The sequence below is a fragment of the Martes martes genome (genome assembly GCF_963455335.1).
Source record: "Martes martes genome assembly, chromosome: 7".
In the NCBI taxonomy this organism is placed as follows: domain Eukaryota; kingdom Metazoa; phylum Chordata; class Mammalia; order Carnivora; family Mustelidae; genus Martes; species Martes martes.
The window spans coordinates 9,699,088-9,714,557 of record NC_137894.1 but is presented as its reverse complement, the minus strand read 5'-3'; the positions used below and the strand labels follow the sequence as shown (position 1 = coordinate 9,714,557).

Sequence of the window (15,470 nt, the reverse complement as noted above, 5' to 3'; positions counted from 1 at the left end):
AGGGCTGGCCAGGCCTGACATTTATAGGGCCTTGGGTGGCATCCCATATTTCTCTATTGTCACTGAAACTTAAGCTAACAAATTGTTAATAACGAATGTTCTATCCCCTTGCCTTGACAAATAAGGATCTGGAAGGCCAGGTTGTGACCTATCCTTTCGAGACGAGACCCCCTTCATTTCTTCTCCTGGCCCCTCCCACCAAGTGAAGGGCCTCGTGCTCATACATGTGAACCCATCACACTCCACCGCAGTGAGAATAGGTGTCCTGGTCACGATTCTTAGAGTTTAGCGGAATTCTTGGGTTCTGAGTACCCAGAGCATGATTTGGATGGAAAGGAGGGTGATCATACCTCAGGGATCCCTTGCCTTCTAGGAAGGAAAGCCAGATCAGGGCCTTAGGACCGTGGGGTTCCCTCTTCCCACGTCAAAGGGCAATACTAGCTCCAGGTGATTCTAATGCCAAGAGTTCGAGACCACACTCCAAAAAGCGCTGTCAGTCATAATATAGGCATACCTCAATTTATTGTGCTTTGCAGATTTTGCAGTTTTTACAAATTGAAGGTTTGTGGCACCCCTGGGTCAAGCAAGTCCATTGGCGTCATTTTTCCATCAGCATTCGCTTACTTTGTGCCTCTTTGTTATATTTTGGTAATTTTCAAAATATTTCAGACTTTTGCATTATTGCATTTGTTATGGTGATCTGGGATCAGTGATTACTACTTGCCAAAGGCTCAGATGATGGTTAACATTTTTTAGCAGTAAAGTATTTTTTTAATTAAGGTATGTACATTTTTTTTAGATGTTATGCTATTGCACACTTACTAGACTCCAGTTTGGTATAAACATAACTTTTAGATGCACTGGGAAACCAAATAATTCATCTGATAGTTGCTTTATTGTAGTAGTCTGAAGCCAAACCCATCATATCTCCAAGGTATGCCTATATTAATTTTTTTTAATTTTAAAAAGACAGGGCTTCTAAATTCAAATGAATGTTATCATCATGGAAATGAAGAGAGGATTAGCTCCTAATTAGCATTCTTCATTGAAAGCATTTTTTTTTTTTAAGATTTTATTTCTTTGAGAGAGACAGAGTGTAAGAGAAAGAAAGCGTAAGTGGCGGGGGACGTGTGGCGGAAAGGCAGAGGGAGAGAGAGAGGCAGACTCTCTGCTGAGCAGGGAGCCTAGTGCAGGACTCGATCCCAGGACCCTGGGATTACGACCTGAGTGGAAGGCAGACGCTTAGCTGACTGAGCCACCCAGGCTGCCCCATGAAACATTTCTAAAATACATTTTTAGAAATTGCCTCTGGATCTGCAAAACATTATTTCAAATATCCTCATAGGTCACAAATTCCCTCTTTTAAGGAATGGGTAGCACAGTGGAAAGAGCCTAAATTTTCACAGTCACGGGGATCAGAGTACAAATCCTGGCTCTCTCACACCATTACTGTGTTGGGGGTTTTCACAGCTATAGACGGCAGATAACACCACCATCACAGATTTGCTAAGTGCAAAACCTTCTGACAACCAATAATAATTCCTCTGCTTTGAGGATAGATTTGATTTGCTTAGAAACAGCTACATGATATTCAGTGCCAAAGTTGTTGACTAAAATAGATGAGTATAAGCAAAGATGAACAAAATAATTGTTTAAAAAAAAAATCCAAGGTTATGGAATGCCTGGGGGACTCAGTCAGTGAAACATCCGACTCTTGATTTTGGCTCAGGTCATGATCTCAGGGTCGTGAGGCTGAGCCCTACATGGGGCTCCACACTCAGTGGGGAGTCTGTTTGAGATTCTCTCTTCCTCTCCTCTTGCCCCTCCCCCCACCCATACTTTCTAAGTAAATAAATAAATAAAAATAAAATCTTTTAAGAATAAATGACAAGGTGGGATCAGGAGGGAGACAAACCATAAGAGACTCTTAATCTCACAAAACAAACTGAGGGTTGCTGGGGGGAGGGGGGAGGGAGAGGGTGGTGGGGTTATGGACATTGGGGAGGGTATGTGCTATGGTGAGTGCTGTGAAGTGTGTAAACCTGGCAATTCACAGACCTGTACCCCTGGGGCTAATAATACACTATATGTTAATAAAAAATAATAATAAAATAAAATCTTTTAAAAATAAACAAATAAATGATCAGATCATCCCAGGTTATACAATGACTTAGTTTTCTCATGCCACTCCAAGTAGCTCCAAAGAAAATGCCAACAGCACTTTTTTTTTTTTTTTAAGACAAAACTGTATAAATGAATGCATTGATTTCTAAAGTTTGGAGGGTAATCATTATTGCGACATGAAAATCTCTATCCCATTTCCATTTACTATCTGCAAAGCACAATAAAATGGGATATGTCTAGATGTAAACATATACCATGGGGCCAGCTGGGTGGTGAGCAGTGAATGTCTTGAACGCTTTGTTACTCTCTTTGTGTTTCAAGTCCTTCTACTTGCCCTTGACTCTTAGTCCATTGCACTTCAACTTGCTCTACTTGCCTGCTGTTTCTGCTGGTATCTCCTAGTCTGTGCAACTCAAGGGCTCGCCAGGGGGAATCTTGGGTAGGGAAACGTGGGACTGAAGCCACCATGACACATTTGGCCACACATCATCCAACTTTCTCAACCAGAATCAAACCTCTTTTTGCACAGCATGCTCTCCCTGGGGTTTGTTGGTTTTCATTTCAATTAAAAAAACCTTTCCTTTCTCCTGACAGCAGCACTAGACAGAGGAAGATAAAACCATAGTACTATTTACACATTTCCCCGCTCATGTCCAAAAGCTACTGTGATCAACTTGACTTCTAATTATTCCACAGAAGTCAAGTTGATCAAAACTACATAGCAGTCAAACTCAGGTGGATAATGAGGAAAAGAGAGAAGAAGTGGGTATGTTTATAAAGTATGCTGCCTAAAACAAATTTTTCCTTATCGTAATATGTGTAAATTATCCCAAATACATTACTCCCTCATGCCTCTGTGGTTTTTATAGTGATCTTAATAATCTGCATTTATTGCATTCATGAGGTAGTCTTTGGGACCTTAAATTAAATAAAATTAAACAGTGCACTGCTTCCAAATATATGGAACAACTATTAATTTGGAGACAGGGATGGTTCTGTTCACTGATCTTTTAGCTTGCCCTACTTTTCTCTGTCAGGATTTCACAAACAGCTGGTGGTGCTGAACACAATAGGCATTAATCTTTCATAATATATCCAATTTTTTTCTGGGCTGTGACCGTGAGTTCCCAGGAAAACATTCTGACTTTTGTAATTTTCTTTCTCAATGACTCAGTCACCCAAATTCCCGGTACCAAGACCTCCCATCATTTCATCCCTGCAAAAGCAATTAAATGGGTTGCATAAGCCGTACACAAACACCAGTCTCCTTTCTGTAGTTACCCTGGCATTTGTCCCTGCTGAGTGGAGGGGTGTTAGAGCATTAATGTCTTGGGCACATTGAGAAATATTATCAAATGTCTGGTTCAGTCTGGATGAAACATCTGGTCCTGGTAAAATGAGGCCTAAAGTAAATAATCACTCCTGTTACACTGTGATTCTAGTCTATCATGTTTCTCGGGTGGGTCCCCCCTCCCTGCCCAGCTAGTGCTTGTTTCAATAAAGCCTAATTGCCCAAGAGGCTTCCCTCTTTAAAAGGGACATAAAAGTCACAGATTTCATATGCAAACAGGAGAAACATCCTATCTCTTTGGGGTAAAATATGGAATCACAAGCCCTGATGTCAGCCAGCAGCGGCCAGCGACCAGCCACATGGCCCCTCTGCCATGGGCATCCCATTCAGTCTTGGCCAACACGCTTCCAACCTGAATCTTTGTATCGCTTCCTTAGCAACCATACCCCCGACATGGGTGTGTGCTTGTGTGTGCAAAGCAAAGTGAAAAAGTGATACAGCAGGTAGTGACTATTGTGAGTGGCCCCTACCATAACACCCGGCACCTTGTGGCCTCCACCGTCTGGCAGACACATGGCCTGGGTGGGACCGACTTCCCCCACCCCAATCCGTGCGGGATTTGAGGAAGGAAGTATCCAGACACCAAACTAATCAGGACCCGGCATCCTCTGGGGTGTAGCGATTAGTTGAGGTGGGCATATGACCTAAGCTGAGCCAGTGGGAGTCTCCCTGGTCCCACCCGAGGGCAAGCTTCTCTTGGGGAGCAAGCAGTCTGCAAATAGGTCGCTGACGTTGTTGATGCTGCAGAAAAGGAAGCTATCTCGAGTGCAAGGATTGTTTTAAACGTATTCTCAGCACTCCCCTTTGCATCCCAGGAATTACTGAGCATGACGGCTGGCACGAGCTCTACATTTTGCTTCCTCCCCTCTTCACACCAGACAAGATGCAGCGACTGGTCCCCAGTCACACAGCACCACTATTTTGGCTCTGCTTTTGTTAAGATTTTATTTGTCCCCCACGCCCCCCAAAAATATTTTTTACTCACTTAATTTAAATGCGGAAATAGTTTCTTAGCACTCACTCATTGGGGCCAGTTAACAGTTGTAAATAATATAGCAAGAATTAGGGGAGGATAAGTGATTCCTCTGACCCATACAACCAACAGCACGATACATGGAGGGTGCTGTGTGTGTAATGTGTGCCTTTGGGTGAAGGGCAGAGCGCAGAAATGATGTTAGGGGTAATATGATTTTGTATCTAAAATGATGGAGAACTGCTTTCGGTGACAGGATTATCTGGGAAACGCTTCAGCTGTTTATTTCATTATTCCTATTCTCATTTCCTCTCTGTTACTTGTACAAAACCCAGTGGGTTCTCAAAGACTAAACAGGGCAACGATTACTTTTCCCAAATCCATTTCCTCTACTTTCTCGCACACAGCAAGATTACATCGCCAAGGGTCCTTGGCAGTAGGGGTGATCATATTACAGATTTGGGGCCCGTGGGTAGTAAGTAGGGAAGACAGGGTCCACTTTGCATCCTATTCTTCGAAACCTCCCATGTACAACTGTCTATGGTCTTTCTCCAAGCAGAGTCTTTTTTTTTTTTTAAGATTTTATTTATTTATTTGACAGACAGAGATCACAAGCAGGCAGAGAGGCAGGCAGAGAGAGGAGAAAGCAGGCTCCCCGCCGAGCGGAAAGCCCGATGAGGGGCTCCATCCCAGGACCCTGGGATCATGACCTGAGCTGAAGGCAGAGGCTTTAACCCACTGAGCCACCCAGGCGCCCCCCAAGCAGAGTCTTTAGTCACATGGAGGAAGGAGTCTGAGCCCCAATATTACTGATGGAGGAAAGCCACCTGCAGATCAAAACATTCGCCCTACTTTACAAGTGGGGAAACTTTTATTGTGTTAAATCACTGAGATTTCAGGGTTGGTCAGATTACCAGCATAATGCACCCAGGGTCACATTCACTAATAGAGTAGGCATTGTCTACACCAAAGCTTCTTCTTAAAGGTGATGGAGACTCCATCACCTCCGAACACACAAAGAGAATAAGATTTCAAACAAGGACACCAAGGAGTTCCATGGGTAGAGAAGCACTGGTTAGCTTCAGGGCAGTTGTCTGCAGGATTCTAAATGAGAACAAAGCCTACACCCAAAATCGTTGGTTTACCGAAAAAAATTTTGAAGGATGTTAATGTGCATTTATTGCCCAGGATGCTCAAAAGACATAATAATCAAATTCAAAACTGCTGCCTTCTCCCTACTTTACTCTTAACAAAACCAATTGTGAAAGTAAGCGTTGCCAGGTCTCTGTCCAGAAAATCCGGTTTTTGCAATTACCCGGGATAATAAAATTGTCCCGGCTGAATCCAAGACCTTGTCTGTAAGGGCTCCTCCATTTCTGCGGCCAAACAAGAGTGACAGCAGGCACTAGAGTGGAAAGTACACAAGAGCTCTGCATGGGGGCAGGGGGCAGGCAGAGCATCAAGATTCAAGGTCATCCCAGGGATGTGACCTTGATGACGTCATCAACATCTCTTGGCTTCTGTTACATCATCTATTAGATGGGGTCCCTGAAGCCTAACTGCCTAACTTGCCTGGGGGAGGAAGGATGGGGAGATAAAGATCAACATTCTTTCAAATAAAAGGAGGGAAAGAAGATGGGGCCTGGGTGGCTCAGTGGGTTAAAGCCTCTGCCTTCGGCTCAGGTCATGATCTCAGGGTCCTGGGATCGAGCCCCGCACAGGGCTCTCTGCTCAGTGGGGAGCCTGCTTCCTTCTCTTTCTCTCTCTGCCTGCCCTTTGCCTACTTGTGATCTCTGTCAAATAAATAAATAAAATCTTTAAAAAAAAAAAAAAGAGGAAAAGAAGAAAGGAATGGAGAAGGAGGGAGGGAGGAAGAACAGATTGTATTATTTCCAGAGAGATGTGTGTATTGAAATTAGTGAGGTGTCTCCAGGTTTGGAAGTTCTATAGAAAGATCGAAGTCATGTAAGGGAACTGTGTGTGAGAATGGGGAATGATGCTAAGGACAGGAGATGTTGTTGGAGGCAGGTACCATAGTAACAAGGGCCCCTGGGCTATTTGAAGGCTGGGCACTCACCATAGTGTGGAATGATGGTCCAGGCCATGGCAGACGCATAGATACCCCCCGTCATCCAGAAGATGCCCAGCCAACTAAGGTGTTCTCCTCGCTTCTCCCGAGATAAGAATTCAGAAAAATAGGCAAAAACAATGGGCAGGGCACCCCCAATCCTACATAAAGAAAATGCCAAAAAGAAAGAATCGAGTCATACGTTAAAAATGGTCATAGCAGAAGCCTCATCATACCCCACCCTTGTGAATTTGAAAGACCTGCCCAGCCAAGGCAGGGTCAGGTTTATTTGACCTCATACACTGACTTTACAACCTTTTTCTAAGGTGTAACCTTGGTATAATATCTTTGAAGTCAAATACAAAACTCAGTCCAAGGTTTTCTGAAAGTACCACTCAGAGCTCGAGTAGCAAGGTGTATGGAACCCTGGTATGCCAGGGTCCAGCAAAGCCCTACATGTACGTACCCTATGCCTGAGAGGAGTCGGCAGAAGAGGAAGGCTCCATATCCCTGCACGAAGGAGGAAAGAGAGGCGAAGGAGGCGTTGAGGGCCAGAGACATGCTGAGGACTCTCTTCCTCCCCAGCTTATCAGCCAGGCCCCCCAGGACGAAGGCCCCGGCCATCATTCCTAGGTAGACTATCAGCCCTGCAGGAGTGGGGTGAAGGGAGAGAAGAGAGGGAGGAAAGAAGAGACAAGACATTAGAAACCACGCAATGTGCTAGAAAACCCGATGCCTATTTTTATGCACTCTAGAAATTCCGTGTCCCAGACATAAAAGGTGGACTCCAACAGATGTTCGTGGCAAATTGGAAGTGCTATACAAATTCAAATTCTTAAGAACGTTATCCCAAAAAATAGCCTCACGGATTGATACACACGCGCACATGCTAAAACGAATCAACCACAGCTCAGTCTGATGCACCTTTCTTGAAGATGGGTCTTTACAGGCGTAATCTGCAGAAGGCAGTGTTGTCATTTTATTTTTAAGCAAAAAAGAGTGTTTGTGTTATAAAAATCCTTACCTGCAGGGGTAAGTTTAAAGAGAGAATTTCCAGGAAAAAATGGCCAAAAGGGTGTAAGGAACATGGGAAGGAAGAAAAAAGTACAAGCGTAAAACAGCAATTACCAACAAGCCTGGCTATTTTGTTACTCCCCAAAGAGACCTCCTCCACGCTATAACCTACATTCAGCTTCCTTAGGGGAGTGCAGAAGAGACTAGCAATGAGCCCTCCTTTCTTTAACGTACGCAACTTATACTTGCCTTCTAATAATAAGATCCGTTCATTTAAGATATCATATATTGTTATTGACATGTTTATGGTATTCCAATGAAAGTCAGCATCCTCACAGACGTGGCACATCTCCAGAAGCACACAGACAACTCCTTCCTGCTAAATAAGCTTTCACTAATTGTCAACAATGGTGCTGAGTGCATACGTGATTTACTCTACCTGTGAAGGAAACTTTGCAGACCATCCTTCGCCAGGAGAAAATAGCTGAATACAAATTATGGAAGAATCCTTTCCCCAGCCTTAACTGTAAATCGAACGAACCGTCTTTCTCAAAACAGAAGCCTCTGGACCTGCAGATTTTTTATTTATGCAGATGTGTGCCAAGAAGGGTCAACACAAAGCAAAGAGCTTCAATTAGCAGGTTAATGAACTTGAAACTGGTCCCCAAAAGGAAAGATTTGACTACGCTCTGTTTTACCTTCCCCATGACAGAGTTCCTTCTTTTATTGTCTGATTCTATGAGATGAAAAGAAAGTATAACTTTGGTGTTGTCAACGGTCTTCACAAAGATTTTCTTCGCTCACCTGGGTTGTAACCCTTAGCCTTATGTTATGGAAGATACTATTTCCTTTTACATTTCCATCCATGCTGTTACTTCATGGAATATGTCCAGGAGTCTACAAAGTATCTATTAAATATCTACTACTAAGTAAGCATTCTTGTAGTTACTGGGGTTACAGTGGGGTCCAAACACATGAAAATCCCTGGCTTCAGAGAGCTTACATTCCAGTTGGGGGAAAGAGATAATAAATAAATGAGTAAAATATACAGTTAGTGGGTGACTGATAAGAGTTCTAGAGAAAAATAATATGAAGGAGGGAAACAGGAAGAACCAGGGTAGGAGGTGGCAATTTTATTTTTTTTTTAAGATTTTATTCATTCATTTGACAGAGATCACAAGTAGGCAGAGAGGCAGGCAGATAGAGAGAGGAGGAAGCAGGCCCCCCGCGGAGCAGAGAGCCCGATGCGGGACCTGATCCCAAGACCCCGGGATCACGACCCGAGCCGAAGGCAGAGGCCTCAACCCACTGAGCCACCCAGGCGCCCAGGAGGTGGCAATTTTAAAGAAGATGGTTCAGGGAATCCTCTCTTAGAGGGACATTTGGGCAAAGACCTGAAAACAGTCAACCATGGGGATGTCTAGGGGAAATTGGTGAGCCCATGCTCTTGGTTCTGCCATTTCTCTGCATCCTCGGAGGACCCACGGAGAAGTAATAGTGTGAGTGTCCCCCCTCCACCCTATTTCACCAGTCTCCCAGCTCAGAAAATGTGGTGAGCAATTTCCCACTAATATTAGGTCACCAACACTTGTGTTTCAGAAAATGAGTCAAGACTTGCAAATACAACTCATACTATGTGTCATGCTGTGTCGTAATAATGTGTGGGTCAGTGTGCCCTGCTAGACTATGAGTCTATCTCCGATCCAGCCCTGACCAACAAACGGTCTCCAACATCTAGTTCCCTGCAGTCTCAATCATGCTCAGTTCTTTGCCATTGTGAGTCGTGTCCAGCAGGATTGCCTTACTCATTGATGGGGACTTACATCCACCTTCTGCTGCCATGACCCATGCCCACCACATAAGCCTGAGTGAGGGTCAGGCTGCAGCCTCCCTGTCACTTTTACCTGTGGTTCCAGTCCACACAACTGGCTTTGTGCCTGGTCCTGAGATCCTGATCCCCACTCTGGTTTCCAATTAGCATCTGATACCCCAACCAATTGGAAAAGACCCAATCTCTGTCCATGCCTAACCAGGTCCTCCCTAAGAAAGAACTGGATTCTACTTCGTCTGACTTGGTAACCCACTTAACATGATGGCCATAGTCAGGAGCCTCGTATCTGAGATGCCCTGTCCTTTGTCCCCTTTTAGATGGACCACAGGGATGTCACCACCAACCCAACATAAAGTAGGATTTTACATAAGCCCTTGCACTTGGTAATTTAGACCTCTAGACCAGAGCAGAGAGGGAACATTTCTTTCCAAGTTAGGACTGTTTAGCTTCCAAACTTTGTTGGCCTCAGCTCAACACCTTGTCAAGAATTCCCGATACCCCATTCATCTTAAAGAATGATACGCTCATGATACATGGTCAATAACATTTGGGATAAAGAAATAGATGTTGAAAGGAAGAAAGGAAGGGAGGAAGAGAGGGAGAGAATCTTGCCCAAATTACAAAGCAAATGTTATGGGTGCTTTAAATGGGTGAGTAATGCGGTAATAGATCATGAGAGCCTAATATATCACATCATAGCACCAAGGTAGCACACACAGAGTGAGCCCCCACCATTAGCCTGGCTCCCTTGAAGTATCTCACAGGCATTGTTGGTCCCACTTAATGCTCGCAACAACCCAGTAGATACTAGTGTTCCTGCTTTATAAAGGAAGAAACTGATTCACAAAGAGTCAAAGTGGTTCCCCAAGGTCACATACTAGTGGGAGTACCAAGATTTTGATCTGGGAATTCCAACCTCAGAGCTGATGCTTTAACTACTACGCTTTACTGTTCTTTATAGATAAGCACCAGACAGATCTCTTGGCTCTGGATTAAGTTTAATCTTTCCTTGTTTGCTCATCCCCAGAATGACTTGCTAAGTGGGGCCTGGTTCCTTCCTTTCAAGACATTAAACAATACATTTTATGATCATCTCCTCCTGGTGAGAAACAATGTTCCAATAAAGGCATGTGCTGGGCATTATATAAACACAGAGAAGGAACACAGCCTGGATACACTTCGCTCAGTGTGGGAAAGTTTCCATAAGAAGTCGTTGAGCTGTGGGTGGAGAACACAGAGAAGCTGGTCACGTTTCCATCTCGGTGGTGGGGGGAGTGCATCCCAGGCAGGGGCAGGCAGCAGGTGCAAAAGACAGAAAGGCAAAAAGAGCACTTGATATGTTGGGCAGTGGCGCCCAAGTAGTTCAGTGTGAGTAGAGCAGAGTGCACCTGGGGGATCCTGGTGAGGCACAGAGGTGAGACAGTAGAGCGGAGACCACCTCATAAATGGCTCGTGGGTGTGTGTCTGTGTGTGTGTGTGAGAGAGAGAGAGAGAGAGAGAACACCTATGCATCTTTGGGTGCATGCATATGTAGTTATGTGTGTGCACGTGGCTGTCTGCACCACGTGTATGGGTCCATACATCGGGAGGAAGGGAGATGAGAAGTCAGAGGAGTGGTCAGGAGACTGGCTGAGAACCAGTCTGCACACTCCTTACCCTGGTCCCTCTCCAGGGAAAAACACTAGCGGCCAATTAAAGTTTATTTTCCTTTTCTCAATAAAACTATCCTTAGCACTTCTCAAATGTTACTGCGCACACATAAATCATGGGAGGATCTCATTAAAATCACATTTTGATTCAGCAAGTCTGGTGTGGGGCCTGAGAGTCTGCATTTCTTTTTTTCAGTTGAGAGAGGCAGAACACACGCAAGCCAGGGTAGGGGCGGTGCAGAGGGACAGGGAGAAAGAGAATCTTAAGCAGGCTCTGTGTAGGTGTAGAGCCTGCTGAGATCATGACCTGAGCCAAAATCAAAAGTCAGTTGCTCAACTGACTGAGCTAACCAGGCATCCCTGAGATTCTGCATTTCTTTTTTTTTTTTCCTAAGATTTTATTTATTTATTTGAGAGACAGCATGAGTAAGAGAGAGAATGAGGCAGGCAGAGAGGCAGAGGGAGAGGGAAAAGCAGACTCCCAGCTGAGCAGGGAGCCCGACATGAGGCTCGATCCCAAGACCCTGGGACCATGACCTGAGCCAAAGGCAGACACCTAACCGACTGAGCCACCCAGGTGCCCCGAGATTCTGCATTTCTAAAAAGGCTGGTGTTGCTGATCCATGGACCACACCCTGAACAACGGGAGACCAAAGCACACGCATCTTCCTAGAAGCACAGTAAGGGGTAGTGATGAGAATCCCAGCCATGGAACCCCCAAATCTCCTTCACTGGTTGTGAGATTTGGGAGGAAATTCTCGCACCCTCTAAGGGCCTTACCACCACACGTGTAAACTAAAGACTAGATAATTTCCAAGCTGCCTTCCTGCTCATCTGTCTTTTAAAAATACAAATCATGAACAATGATGTTGTGTGGCTTTCGCAGGAAGCACATGTTCAGAGTTGAAAAGTAAACCCAGACACACGTTTGATTTAAACTATTGTGAATGCCACAGGAGACATGTCTAGGGACCATGCGTGGCCAGGGGCCAAAAGCAGCTCCTAGGTCACCAGTGTGCAATCTCGGCCATGAACATTGTGTCAGTTACGGAACTATCGTCACTCAGCCCCGAAACCACCCTTCCAGCCCCTAGTTTCTCCACAAACACCTGTGCGTGGCCCACCAGGCGCTGCTAGGCCTTGCCAATAGGGGGCACTAGAGAGAGACAGAAAGGCTGAAAGGCTGGATGGACCGCGTAGGGGACGTGTGCTTTCTGTTCCCATGCATTCCACCCCCGCCTCGATCACCAGGCAGCAGCAATGCCGTGCCACACGGGAGCGGCTGGATCCAATCAGCAGAAGCAGCCACATCCCGTCCTCCCCTCCTCTCCCACACCAACACCAGCTAGCGAGGGTCCCCTCTCTAGAGATCTGAGTTACAGCTCCGTGAGCTCCCTTCTCGGGGCTTTTGAGGTATGATAATTCCATTCTCTTCCCTCCATTCCCCCAGTACCAGGTGGCCGCTGCAGCTTGCCTGCCTTCACTATCTCAGTGTACTTTATAAACACAGGGCGCTCACCCCACTCATCATTTTTTATATTAAATTCTCTCTGTTCCAATAACTAGTTATGAGTTGTGTCTCCTGACTACGCCCTGACCGAGGCAGACACGTCAGCAAATTGATGCAGCATAGAGATTGGATATTGAATCCAACACCTTCGCTTTACTAGCTGAGGATGCCGAGCCCCCGATCAGGGCAGAGACTGTCCTGCAAATTCCCTGCTGGCTCAGGAGCCGCGGGCACCTGCTTCCGGGCTCCTGGCCCCGAGCCTGGTGCTACCGTCCAAGGCAGGGGAAGAACTAGAAAGAACAGTAAGAGTTCTTCAAAATGCCGTTGCAGGGGATCAGAATATGCCTCCCCCCACCCCTCCCCCCAAACGTGCTGCTTTGGTCTAAGGATAATTTTGAGCTGAAGATGGTTGAGAAACAGCAGACCCCAAGGGAAAGCTCTCTGCCCTCCTGCACATTTGCCTAAAAGCAGGCTTAGGCTTTTAATCCCTGCAGGCACTTACCAGCCCAGAGACAGCACCAAGAGGGAGCCACAGAACAGTCCTTCCTGAACAACTTTGTCTTCTGTGAGTTTGCCCCGTTTGCCACTCAGGGAATCCTACCAGCCCTTTCCTTCATCTCCTTCCTCCCCTGCAAACGTACTGCTCTTCGTGAAGTTGGTAAGACCAAAGTCTTAGCCTTCCCTTTGAATGACTCCTGTGTCTGGGCACTGCCCGTGCTTATAAACTGTCTTTTGTCAGTTTAATTCGAGGGGCCTGCAGCCTGGGACAGCTGAGGGAGGAAGGTTTTTCTCCTCGGCTCTTGTTGGCGGGCTCTGATGAGGAAGAGTGGGAGGAAGAAGGGCCGATCCACAGAGAAGAGATACATAAAATCAACAATGCCTCTGAAATGGTTGTTCTATTAAACTCATTTAAAATCCGTCTTTAGCAGAGGAAATTAAGACAATAAATTTGGATAATTGAAATGCAATGGAGTTATCAAGAATTACTTCAGCACGAAGCAGATAAGGGACGAGCTAGAAAACTGGAAACCCTATCATTCTTCAGTTCCACTCCACAACCTCGCTGGCATATTAAGGAAATGACCCCCAATCCACAAGCTTTTTAAGGAAATTAAAAACCAAAACTGTTACTTGCAGAGTAGGGGGGGGAGGGGGATGAAGGAGGTGGATGTGGGAGGGTGAGAAGGGCTTTTAATCCGTGATAACACCGCAGAGGAAATGAAATATGCCTCTATGGAGGGAGGAGGAACCCACATAAAGGAAGAGCCCAGTCTTGAAAGCAAGATGATCCAGCCCTGAGTCCTGGCTCCAGGATTTACCCACAGCAAGACCACGTGCAGCCCATTCAGCTTCTCTGACCATTGCTCCTTCTTCGTAAAAGTCGGGTGATAGTGCTGGTCTTGCAGGGTTGTTAGGCTGACATGGGATTACAGCTGATTCAAAGTACCTAGCAGGATGCCCGGCACAAAGTAAATGCACAATTAATAAAAGTTGCTACTGTGGTTATGAGCAGGGCTGCAGAAAACCGGCTGAGGCCTAAGAAAGCCACAGGATTAGAAAAATGAAAAAAAGATGGTGGTATTTTAAAATCAAACCAACCCTATATGAAAGGACAGAGACTAGCAGAAGAAACTTATTTATAGCAGCATGCCCTTTAAAAGCGCCTCCCTCTCTCCGTACCTGAAGCAGGAGTCAGGTTTCAATAAAAAGCATTTTTTTTAACTAAAATATTTTTCAAGTTTCCTCTAATAAAATTTCCCTGGGAATTGTTTTTTTCTTTTTCCTGACTCATAGTTAAGCTGCCAGATTGTCATCTCCTTCGAGAGGCATCCCTGATGTTCCAAACTAGGACTCAACCAACTTCTTCTGTTAAAGGGGCAGAGAAAATATAGTTCACTTGTCAGTAGTTTACTTTGCAGATGTCCTGTGGTCTCTGCAAAATTGTCTTCTTCTTCCTTTTTTTTTTTTTTTTTCACAATCCTTTAAAAACGTACAAAAATGGGATGTAGTTTCCGGAACCCCTGTTCCAAAGGAAATTCTGTCCTCCCTGCTGGTACTTCAGCAACATACTGTTCCTTCCTTCCTAGCACATATGCCTGTTTGCTATTATATAGCAACATCGTCCAATCCCTCAGACCACAGACTCCTGGAGGAAGGGACTGTGTTGGTTTTGTTCGAGTCAAATTCTCTCTGTGTCTCTAGTGTCCAGCTCAGAGGCTAGCACACGGTAAGCACGCCATTAAAATTCATTTGAGAAATAAACATAAGAATTCATAATCACTATAGAAAAATCTGAAAAATTAAAAAAAGTAGAAAAGTGAACGCAAAAACTGTCCACCCCAAGGTGGTGTTACCGCCTGTGTTGGTCTTTGTGTTCTACCTGTCGACCTACAAGGGCATATTCTGTTTACCTAGTTGAGACTAATCTGTATTGGAAGTTTTTCCATTTGATAAATAACTCCACAAAGAACATCTTTGTGTATATGTCCTTGTCCGCCTTGCTGGTCATTTGCTCAGAATTGATTCCAAGAAATGAAATCATGAGGTCAAAAGGGCTCAGTGAGTTTGTGGCTCTTGAGACACGATGCCAGAGTTCTTTCCCAAGAGCTCATATATACATATCGACCTCTTGGGATCTCTAGAGATGCTTTTCGTGTAAACGCAAAGCATTTACGTTTTGCATCAGAGGCAACAGGATGAAGTACATAATTAACCAAAGACAAAAAAGCCATTTCTAACTTTTTTTTTTGCTTGAATACATAGAAATTAAATGCATTAATTATCCTGGGAGGATTCTAAGCTCTCTTTCCCTACAACCACTCATTTACTGGACTGTGCTTTGTAGGGATCAAAATCAGTACCTCCCAAATAACTCTCTCCATTCCATTTCTTTATTATTCAGCCAAACATACCTTTTTTTAAAGATTTTATTTATTTATTTGACAGAGAT

General features: G+C 44.9%; 1 protein-coding gene across 3 annotated transcripts in view; it reads right to left on the bottom strand.

Moving 5' to 3' along the window:
• SV2B (synaptic vesicle glycoprotein 2B) overlaps positions 1-15,470 on the bottom strand; it is a gene marked incomplete at both ends in the record, with an annotated part of 67,335 nt that overhangs the window by 35,210 nt on the left and 16,655 nt on the right. For 2 of the 3 annotated variants that reach the window (XM_080809475.1, XM_080809476.1), the window contains 2 exons: positions 6,526-6,677; positions 6,983-7,163. The exons of the other annotated variant lie outside the window; for it this stretch is intronic. In XM_080809475.1, coding sequence (XP_080665601.1) covers positions 6,526-6,677; positions 6,983-7,163 — 333 coding nt within the window. The remainder of the gene's footprint in view (positions 1-6,525; positions 6,678-6,982; positions 7,164-15,470) is intronic. 3 annotated transcript variants of the gene reach the window in all.